General features: G+C 53.0%; 1 protein-coding gene across 1 annotated transcript; it reads left to right on the forward strand.

The window, feature by feature from the left end:
• Positions 1–78: 78 nt before the first annotated feature.
• On the forward strand, positions 79–11,042 carry ST6GALNAC4 (ST6 N-acetylgalactosaminide alpha-2,6-sialyltransferase 4). The gene is made up of 5 exons (XM_019540669.1): positions 79–381; positions 5,870–6,055; positions 6,831–7,243; positions 8,481–8,588; positions 9,372–11,042. The coding sequence occupies exons 1-5, from the start codon at positions 370–372 to the stop codon at positions 9,559–9,561; spliced, it is 909 nt and encodes a 302-aa protein (XP_019396214.1). The 5' UTR covers positions 79–369; the 3' UTR covers positions 9,562–11,042.

Here is an 11,042-nt window from a genome sequence, read left to right on the forward strand (position 1 = left end):
GCGGAGAGCCGCCGGGGGGGAGGCCGCGGCGCCGCGGGCGACGAGCTCCGCGGGGCTTGGGGCGGGGGCAGGGACCAGAGCGAGGGGTAATGTGGAGCGAGTCCGGGGGCTGTGAGGACGAGGAGTTGTTTAATGGGATCTGGGCCTGAGCGGGGCAATCTCAGCGGGCAGAGCCATCCTGTCGGCAACCCTCGACGTGCCTCCCGGGGCTGACTGCCCAGAGGATGAGGTGGGTGACAAAGTGCCCTGGTGCTCCTTGTTTCCTCTGCCCCGTGTCTGGTTTGCAGCCAGGTGGCTAACTCGCTGGAGCTTTGCTGGGTGCAGTCCCTGAATCCCGAGATGGACCTGTGACGAGTCAGAAACCGAAGAATGACGGTGTTGGTAAGTAGCCAGACCCCCTGACCTGGTGATAGTCCCGCACCTTGGGACTGTAGCCTGTAACATGTGGCAAAATGGTCTAAGATCCATGCGCTAAGGAAACGCTCTTGACATCGTGTCGTGGGTGGGGGCCGGGAGCGGCTGGTGTCTTGTCACAGTTGATCAAAACTTATCAAGAGCTAGGGTGGCCATTGCAGAGGACAGCCCGGTTGTCCTCTGCCCTCTATTGATATGAAACCCAGCGCCTTTATGTCCTCTCTTGAAGAGAAAAATAGAGGACATAAAGGTGTTGGGTTTTGTATCAATAGAGGACGGAGTAGCAGAAAACCAGAACATCCTCTATGATGGCCACCCTCTCAAAAGCGTTGTTGGACAGGCATGTCATGTTCACGTACCAGGGTGGCGCTAGGACTGCTAACCCTCCCTGGGAAGGAACCGCGAAGACGAGGGAGGCTGTGGGGAGACGAGGGGCTGAGAAGGCCGTTAGCAAGCAGGCATGCCTCTCCTCTTCTCCCGTATGGGACGGAGCAGTCTCTCTGTCTCAGGAATGGGCTACAATAGACCGGGCTGGCAGGGAAAGCTGAGGGAAGACGTCACAAAAGCAGCTGGATCTTGTTTCTCCCTATGTGACTTTAATGACTAGGTGTCTGCAGGCCATGTCACAGGATCTGCCATTTCAAAGGCAAAGCTTCCCATTCCCCAAGGAGTGAGAGTGGCAGACACTCGCATCCAGGACTTACCCGCTATTGATTTCTTGAGCATTACACAGTATTTGGAGGAGATGTGTTTGCAGAGCAGGTAGTCCTGCTCTCTTGGCACAGTGGCTTATTGAGCAAAGCCGTCTTTGAAGAGTTTAACATGGAGGGGGTGGTGCAGGGCCTGCGGGAGTTGAGTAACCTCCTGCAAATCCAAGTGGGCAACCTCCTTCCTGCCTTCACGTTCCTCCTTCAAACTTGTGTCTTCAAGGGCTGCGGCAAGTGCTCATTGAGCCAGACTGTCCCTGCTGTCTTGTTACTCTGCTTTCCATGCTTTCTGCCTCCCCATTTGTTTGGTTCCCCTGTTGTGTTGCCCTGTAAGCTCAGTGGGCTGGAGATGCCTTTTGCGTGAGGGTTCATGTGGGGTCTGGCACAGTGGGGCTTCACTTAGTACTGCTATAGAGCGCAGTATGCAGTCAGTCCTGGCTTCCTTTCTTCCCAGGAAAACAATGCGAAGGAGCAGACTCTGCTAATATATGGAACAGAACAACCCCCCCCTCCCCCCCCGAAACAGAATTGCCTTACCACAAACATCTGGGGTGTCCCTAAAAATAACCTCAGCATTGCTTTATTTGCAGTAGTGCAAACAGTAACAAATATAGCCAGCTCAGTAATGCAGCTTGGAGACGGCTCGCCAGGTCAAAGAACCCAGAAAAACAAATGGTGTGAACTGCAGCAAATCCAGCAAACTGAGTCACAACAAGGCGCTTCGGGCAGTTCGGAAAAGACAGGCTGTCTTTCAAGAAACAATCCGTTGTCTCAGTTTGTTTGTGAGCAGCTCTTCTATTTGGAAAAAAACCCAACAGCCTGAGTCCTCATGGAGAGTCTCTTCCATAAATCAGCCAAATGTGTTTTGAGCGTTGTGTGGATCAGTTGCTAAGATGGGTGCTCGGGTACCGGCATCTTTAGCAGCATCCTCTGGGGCCTCTGTAGGCCCTCCTGAAAGTTGGCTTCATACTGCCTTCAACATCTGGTGCCTCATACCATAGCAAGTCTTTGCATATATGCTGAACTATATTGCGGGAGCTCTTCCACTGTTACTTGGCTATAGCACGATACCAGTGGAAGCAGGTGAGTGCCGGTATTTGGTGTCACATTTTTCCGGGTTTTGTTGATCCTACGTAATGAGTCCAAAAGTGTTGGTTTTCATGGCTTTGTCAGCAGACGCATCTGAGCTGGTGCCTGAGATGATAATCATCTGCACAGCATGGCTCTGGTAAAGTGCCGACTGACTCCTTGGACACCTGGCTGAATAGCTGCAGTGGTGTTAGGGGGTAGGAAAACCAGTTTTTGTGCTCTTAAGTCTCCCAGCAACATTGGCTGGGTGGGCACTGCAGTTAGTAGGAAATGGGAGATTGCAATGTGCTTGGTTCACCTCATGGTTGAAGTCTCCGAGCCCAGTCACCCATGGGTTTGTTTTTTTTTTAATTTGCAGTGTCAGTGACTGGGGAACTGCCTTTCCTGTCACATGTCTGTGCTCCTGTAATTCCCGTTTCCCTGTCCCTGCCCTAATGCAGGATACCAGTATGGTCAGTCTGCCCCTTGCCTTTTTTACAGCCACTGATGCTGTCTGATTTCTAAAGTCATGTGATGTGTCTGGAAGAGCTTGTAGAAAGTGCCTCTCTCTGCTGCTGTGCAATGTCAGAGGCTGCACTCAGTCTTCTGCTTTTCCTTCTAAAACTGACCCTGATGTGGGAACATCTCCAACTTTGACATGTGTAATCCCCTCTGACAGAGCTGCCTTGATGTCTGTGGCCTTGCTGGCTCTCGGGCAGGGTTTTCATTTTTCTCATACCTGTTGCTGCTGCTTCTCATGTCCTGTCTGAGATGGTTGATGACAGGTATTTAGCAGAATTTGCAGATTCTTGAGAATCTGACAGGGCTGCAACATGAGCGCTTCTGCTATGGGCTTTATGGCAATTGCTGACCATTTTGGTCTGTCTGGCTCTAGTCTTGATCTTGATGACTGGGAGCATCCCAGCCTTGCCATTTTCTTGGTTTGGCTAATTTCTGATCCAGCCACTTCAGAATTTAGTGCTTTTATCCAAGGGACGTGCCAGTCCTCCTTCCCCTCTTCCTTTTAGACTTGCTGAAACCACGATTCAAGATGGTGGTTAACTCAGCACTGCTTGATCTTTGCAGCAACAAGGTTCAGCAAATCAAATATCTTTTTGTCCTACTTTTGGCTTATGCAAAAATATGGGTAAATGGAAATATGTGAAAAAAATGATGTGCAAATAACCAGGTGAATTAATGGTTTTGGTCTTGCATGTTTTCCTGTAAGTAACAAGACTATGCAAATAACAGGATGCAATTCATCAGATTGTGCTGTATTTTGATTTCTCTAATGTGCCTTCCTGAGGTCCTGGCACTCTGTGGGTGCATCTATATGAAATGCTACTGCACGGTAGCTTGTTGCTACCATGCAGTAGCGTTGCCAGACACTAACCGTTTGGCGACGATACTGCACAGTAGTAATGAGCTGTTGTACAGTAACTTGTTGCTACAGTGCAGTAGCATCTGGAAAAAAAATGTGCAGTGATGGTACATTTAGTGCTTGCTTATGCAGGCCCACTGCTACAACTGCGCAGTCCACACTTGTGTAGAGGAATCCACCACAACCTTCCCGACTCCCAAGTATTCAAAGCCCTCCTCCATCAGTCATCTTGGGTCCAACTCGCTCCACCCCACAGTGCTGTTCTGTGCCCCGGAAGATGACGCATCTGGGCATTACCCTCCACTGCAACGGCTCTGCTATCAGCCCCTTTCTGTTGAAGCTGGAAGCGCTCAGCTGATAGCAGCTGTGATCAGACCAGAGGTGGAGGGAACATCCAAGTCATTTAGAGCATGGAGTGGAAGCAACTTTCCAAACACCCCGTGATGCTTGGGCACAGGGCATTTCAAAGCAGAGAGCACTGAGGAAAGCCTCCTGCTCTGGCTGGGAGTAGGGTGGTTGGTTTGTCCTCCCCTTGAATGCTGTTGTGGGGGCTACGACTGCTGCTCCCACATGGCTGTTCTGTTTCAGGCTGTAGTGGCTGCAGGCTGACACCCTAGAGCAGTGATCCTCAGGTGGGGTGCCCTGGGATCCTTTTAAAGCTGCCGTGAAGTATTAGCACGACTAGGTGTGCAAACACCTACATGTGATTCATGAGGTAAAACCAGAGGCTTCCAACGGGAATCCAGAGTGTCAAAAACCCACTGAGCTGTTTAAGAAATGTGTTTCCAGTCATGGTATTTGTTTACAGCCTGTTAAAAAAAAAAAATTAGTTTTGGAAATGGAGTGCTGCTAAATGCAGACACGTTATGGAGAGGCACCTGGAGTAAGTGTGAAGCAGGTTGAGAACTGCAAAGGACTTCTTTATCTGCAAAGGACTTGTGGAGAGGGGTGTGATTAGTGCCGGGGCTGATAGTGCAAAGCGTCCAGAGCAGGTTCCTTACTGTTATCCTCTGATAGACAGCCTAGGGAGTGGCCGCTTGAGCACAGGCAATGGCGGGACCCATGTGGCCCTGCGCATGTGCTCTGCTCCACAGGTCAGCCTCCATGGCCTGCCTGTGTGCTAAGACTGCCAGTGCAGGAGGGACAACTGTGCTGATCCAGTGCAAACTTGTCACACCCTGCATGTACCAGGCCTTACACACTGCTCTTTGCTCATTCAGTACCGTTCTTCCTCTCCCTGACAGCCATGGTTTGCTTGTCTGGCTGTTGCCAGACAGGAAATGAGTCATTCTGAAGCAGCTTCTGTGCCAACACTTGCCAATTTTGGCTTGCAAGCAACAGTTTTGTATTGAGCTGACTTTGCTGTGCTGCCCATCCCCTGGCCGGCTCTTGGGAGCTGAGCCAGGGCCAGTGAAGCCTGTGGTTGTACGAGGAAGCTAAGCCAGAGGTCTCTGCTCTGAGAGGGAAGTGCTTGCCCGGCAGGGACTCCCTGCAGTGTACGCCCTGCCCTCCTGTCACTGGGATGGGATACCATGTGGAGGTGTTACAGGGGAAGGAGCCTTGTCCTGTGGCAGGCACAGGCAATCTGGAAGGGGGGTTCTCAGCCACAAACCCACTGTGTGACTGCAGGAGGCCACTTACTGCCCCACAGCTTAGCTTTTCTTTCCCTGGGTAAGCAAGGATGATGTGACCTTGTGAGAGCGCTCTGAGCAGAGCACACAGAGCAAAGCGCCCTGACAGAAGTCCCCACATGAGTTTTCATGTTATAAAGATTGCGGAAGTGTGGAAAACCCCAGTCAATCTCTCCCTAAGCCCCTACTTCTATTGCAAAATATGGCTTCTCCCCTGCCTCCATTATTCTTTAGTTCATCAGTTCCCAGTCTGTCTGGGCTCATGGCTCTACTTATGTGAGCCAGTTTCTTGCTGGGACACATGACCCCACATGGGTTCCTGCCATATTACCTGGAAGCCACTGCTCCAGCCATATCAGAGCTGGCTCTTCCCTTCTCTCAACCACATTGCAGTGAGGGGCTGCAGTGATGCTATGTCCGGGTAAATAAGCCTGGAGATCCTGCATGAGTGAGAGCCCCCCCCTTTTCCATCCCACAAGACAGAGGGGTACCCTAGAAGGGAGAGGGGGGACCTGTTGGGGAAACACAAGGGCCTGCTGTCCTTGGCGGTGTTCCCTAGAAAACCTGTGCTGTAACAACAGTGTGAGGAGAGAATCCCTGTCATCATGGCACAGTTGTCCCCTGTGCTGGGATCAGAGCGCTTAGCCCCCCTTGTCCTTTTCTTTCAGGTCCGTACGTTCGTGACTCTGTTGATTGTGGCTACTGGTACCATCCTCTGTGTCCTGCTCTGCCCGCACTTTTGTCTGCAGCACTGTTGGCTGAGCTTCAAGCCTGGGGAGAAGCAGGAAAGTTCCCGGCTCACCACTTCCAGCACCCGCAGCTTCCAGGGCTACAGCCGCGTTCCTGATGGAAAGGTGAGTAAGGTACTGTTAATACTTTTCCAGGTGAACTGGGGAGTGTCAGTGGTTCGAGCAAGAGGCCAGGCATCTGGGTAGTAAAGCACTGGAACAGGTTATCCAGAGAGGTGGCAGAATCTCCATCCTTGGAGGTTTTTAAGACCCAGCTAGACAAATCCTTGGATGAGATGGTCTAGTTGGGGCTAGTCCTGCTTTGAGCACGGGGCCTCCTGAGGTCCCTTCCTACCCCGTTTTCTATGATTCTGCGACTCGTGGATTCCTTTCCTTCTTGAGTCCTTTCAGTGATCACTTCCTCAGCTTCTCCCTGGTGAGAACAGATTGCATGTATCACTGTGCCTGGAAGGGGAGTGACCCAGTTAATATTTGCAAAGTGATTTAAGCTCCTAAGGTGGGAAAGAAAGTACAAAGTGTCAGCAGTGGAGCTCGTGTGGCCTGGGAAGTGGCAGATTGCTTTTGCTGCTCTCGTCTCCCCAGTGCGAGCAGTTCTCTGGGCTGCATTTTAGAGCATGTCCAGTGACATGACTGCAGTTCCTGTGTAGATGCTGCTTCTGTGGAAAGCCGCATGGCCTGGGTCAATGTTGGGGAGTTGCAATGAGGGAACCTGAGGTTTGACAAGAGGCCATGGAAGTGTCTGTAAGGATGGCATGGCTCTAAACAGCATGCAGTAATGGGCGGGAAGCTGTGGAGAGTGATGAGAGCCTGCTGCCAGCAGAGAGACGTGCCCCACTCTTTCCTGGTCTCTGGCGATTGCTAACGACTGGTCTTGCTGCAGCCACTTGTCCGAGCCCCATGCCACCGATGCGCCATCGTATCCAGCTCAGGCCAGATGCTAGGGTCACGGCTGGGGAAGGAGATTGACCGAAGGGAGTGCGTGCTGCGCATGAATCAGGCGCCCACCGCTGGCTATGAGGAGGACGTGGGGACAAGGAGCACCATCCGAGTCGTCTCACACACCAGCATCCCCTTGCTTGTGAAGAACCACTCGTACTTCTTCGAGCAGTCTTTGGAGACCCTCTACATCATCTGGGGGCCTGCCAAGGTGATGGGCAGGGAGAAGGTGGGGAGGACTTATAGGAGCCTCCTGAAGGTGAAGCAGATGTATCCCAGCCTGGAGATCTACACACTGACCGAGAAGATGATGGCATACTGTGACGAGGTCTTCCAGAACGAGACGGGCAAGAACAGGTGAGCAAGCGCCTCCCTCCCTCCCCCTTCTCGCACGGGTCCCCAGGCCTCCACATCACACCACTCACTGTGGTGACGAGTCTGTGAGCTCTCTCCAGCTGTGTGGTGTCAGTTCATGTCCAGCACAGGTCAGGAGAGACTGCAAGTCATTGCCCCCTGCTTAAAGGGGTTTTTCCAGATCTTGGCAGCAAGGCGGCCACAGTGCACAAGGCTCTGTACTTGGCACCGAGAGCCCGCTAGTCTCCCACTGGGCTCTGTCCAGTTGGCGGTCTCAGGAGAGAAGTCAAGCACTGACTGACTGGGCTGGATGGTTGGGCAGTCTGAGGATGCTTGCCTTGCTGTAGCTTGTCCTATACTAGAGCTGTGGACAAACAGCGGTCATAGTCTCCAGAGCTGTCCGTTCAGCCTCATACAGCAGCACTTTGCTCACTTAAAGGAGAAAAAGGTGCTCAGAGACCAACTGGAAAACGAGTCTGAGGACATTCATGCATCCTGCTGGTGCTGGTATTTTTCTGCCTGCGTCCTCCTACTCCTGGTATTGAGTTGGTTTCCTCCAGCCTGAATGCAAAGACTATTTACAGGGGCATGGCCTTGAACTTTGCACTACAGCTTCTCCAGAGGAAATGAGCTTATGGGTGAAGGCCTTGTTCCGCTCAATTGGCTGCTGATACAGTACGTATAGTATCCACTCCCCGGCTCTCACCCCCACTGCAGATGTCAGTTGCTTTGAACTCCCCTCCCTCGTGCTTTCCAGCCTTGTCTCATTCGGGTTCTGCTGGAGCTTGTTCCAAGGTTTTATCTGTGCTGCATTATCTGAGTCCCCATCAGCTGCTCCCCAGTTAACACCAGATCTCAGCGGCTGGGTCGGCTCCTGCAAGATGCTGTGTGCTCTTGGGACAGAGCCCATGGGGAAGAGGGAATCTGCAAGGAGATCTGGTTCCCAGTGGTACTAATCAGTTGGGTGGGACTTCTTATGCTCTGCAGAGAGCAGCTGTCCTGGGCTAAGAGCCAGTGCCCTTTCTCTTCTTTGCTTCCTGCTGCAGTGACTGCTCCAAATGCCCATGCCCTGAGCCAGTCCAGGACTGGGCAGTACTGTCAGCTCCTTCTGTGGAAGTCTCCAGGTGCCAGGGGCCCCTCCTGCAGTCTGCACCTCTGCTGTTGTGGGGCAGGGGAACCTCATGGAGCCACCCCCCTCCCCTGCAATTGCCCTCCAGCTCTGTTGCTTTGTGCCTTGTAGGATGAAGTCTGGCACCTACCTAAGCACTGGCTGGTTCACCATGGTTCTGGCCATGGAGCTGTGCGAACAGATCCACATCTTCGGCATGATCAGCGATGGCTACTGCAGGTATGGCTGCAAGGGAGGGCGTGATGCTTTGCGGGTCCAGATTGGGGTTGCACACCATGGCTGTCACACCAGTGCAGCAAGGTCCAGAGTCTTCCCTCAAGTCTTGGCGTGGAATCTAGTAAAGAGAAGCCCAGACATGTGGGGAGATGCAGGCAATTGAGAACGCCTGGAGATATGGGGGCTGCTGAGGAGAAGGCCCTCGCCCCATCCGTAGTGAGATGCGGGGGTCTGGAGTCCAGGGCTGGGGAGCTTTCTCAAGGGTTCCTGTCAGTGGAAAAGGCAGTGTGCAGCAGGGACACAAAGTGAGTAAGGAGCAGGTTGCTGGCCACAGGCAGAGCCTTGCTCTGAGTGGAGACTGTGCCAGCTGGAGCCTTGGAGCCGGGCCAGGGGAGGTCATGGAGGAGGGCCCAGGGCCAGCTGCAGCCTGAAGCAGTGAAGGGCTGGTGGGGTGGGGGGGAGGTGGGTTTCCAGCAGGGCCGGCATTTCTGGCATGTGGGAAGAGACTGCTGGTGCATTCCTCTGGCCCAGCCCTGTCCTGGGGACAGGACTTGTCCCTTATCCAGCCTGCTTGTAAAATCCTCTACTGCTGAGGCTTAGGGAGGGCAGGATGCACCCCCATGGCCTTGTGTAGCTGTGGGATCTAGAGTCCCACGTGCCCAGAAAGGAGAGCAGAGATCCCTGATTGCAGCTGGCCCCTGAGGGCTCTCTGCTCCTGAGCTGTTCAGGCTGGCATCTCCCTCACCCAGGGAGCAGGAGCTGTAGGACCCCCCCTCTTGTCACCAGGGAGAAGAACCACCCCACCGTGCAGTACCACTACTTTGAGAAGGGCAAGCTGGACGAGTGCCGCATGTACCTGGTCCACGAGAGAGCCCCGCGTGGTGCGCACCGCTTCATCACTGAGAAAGTTGTCTTCTCTCGCTGGGCCAAGCGGAGGAACATGGTCTTCATCCACCCCTCGTGGGTGGGTGGGTAGGGGGGGGCGCTTACCAGCCATACTAACCTACAAAGGCATGTTTCAGGTGGTGTCAGGTGCCCACTCTTTCCAGAGGCTCTGTCTGTGTTGGAGCCTAGCACCACAGGGCCTGGCCTCTCTGCAGGTTTGATCTTTGGTCTCTGCTCAGGCAAGGTGCTGAGCTGGAGGGAGGCAGAGAAACCCCAGGGTGCAGTTCAGAGCACTTGAGGCCTCAGCTGGAGGGAGCCTGCATCTCGTAGGCCCTCAGTGTGCTGAGCTGTGGCCCGAGGAGCTGCCTCAGAAATGTTTTAATCTTTGATAATGTTTTAATCTGGGCTGGAATTCATCACTGTGCTGCAAAGGCCATGCCCTGCTCAAAGTTCACGTGTGCCCTCAAGCCCGGAAGGAAGGATTAGGGCGCTGGCCTGAGACTCAGGAGGGGTGGAGGTGAAATCCCAGCTTTGCCTTAGTTTCCCTGTGTGATCATGGACAAGTTATCTAGGACCTGATCCAGGTCAGTGGAAAGACTCCCATTTATTTCGATGGGCATTGGCTTGGGCCCTTAGTTTCTCTTCCCATTTCAACTCTTCTACTTGGATGTAGTATCTCTCCCTTCCACCCTCTTTAGACTGCAAGCCTCTTACCATCTGTACGTGCAGCACCTAGCGCACGGGGGTCCTGATCTCTGTTGGGGTTTCTGAGCCACGCTGATTCCCATGGTCTTGCATAAAGCAGCACACGAGGCTTGTGTGGGTGATTTTCCTCTACTGGAAACATAATGGGGGGTGATGACTTTTCAGTGCTCTGATGCTTCCTTCAGTTTCCTTCTAAAGCTTTCTCTTGTTTGGACTCAGCCAAGCAGAAGGAAACAGCCTGTTAGCAAGTGGTGGGTGGTACCTGCTCTGCTATTCACCTGAGAGAAGAGGCTGCTCATCTCCCAGTCAGGGCAGCAACTGTCCTGGTGCCAGCCACATTAGAAAGGGCACCTCTTCAGACTCTGCATTGGGCTGGCAAGCTGAAGTTTACATTTCTTGTCTCAGTTCTGTTTCCAAGTGCAGGGAGTTTTGACCTCATGCTCTGGTCTGGGCACTTAAGGGTGAGTCCTATTCTTACCTTTCTAAGAGTTTGAGAAACATGCATCTCCAAGCACTTTGCAGTGTCCTAGCCTGCCCCATGACCTGAGACCTCCATGGCCTGAATTCTCAGAGAGGCAGTGGCTTGCTGTGGACTTCAGTGGCATTGGCAGCTTTTTGCTGCAGAAGAGGTGCCAGCCCCAATAGTACCCCGAATCAATCGCACTTTAAACCTGCAGGTATTTATTTAACTGGAGCTGAGCACAGCCACCCTGGCATCCGGTGGGGGAAGGCCCTGGGGCTAGATTCTGTCCCTTTTTCCTGGGTGGGTCCCCTTCAGGCCCCTGTGTTGCCTTTGTTACCAAGTGCCCTTGGATTGATACCAAAGCACCTGGACCTAATAAAGTCCTTTTAAATTTTCTGATCTCG

Source organism: Crocodylus porosus, unplaced genomic scaffold (genome assembly GCF_001723895.1).
Source record: "Crocodylus porosus isolate Cpor-Errol unplaced genomic scaffold, CroPor_comp1, whole genome shotgun sequence".
Lineage (NCBI taxonomy): Eukaryota > Metazoa > Chordata > Crocodylia > Crocodylidae > Crocodylus > Crocodylus porosus.

Bases quoted from the DNA above. Each gene is read 5' to 3' on its own strand.
- ST6GALNAC4 (XM_019540669.1), top strand. The intron at 6,056-6,830 runs GTGAGTAAGGTA...GTCTTGCTGCAG, and splicing joins GCCGCGTTCCTGATGGAAAG to CCACTTGTCCGAGCCCCATG. The intron at 8,589-9,371 runs GTATGGCTGCAA...TCTTGTCACCAG, and splicing joins ATCAGCGATGGCTACTGCAG to GGAGAAGAACCACCCCACCG.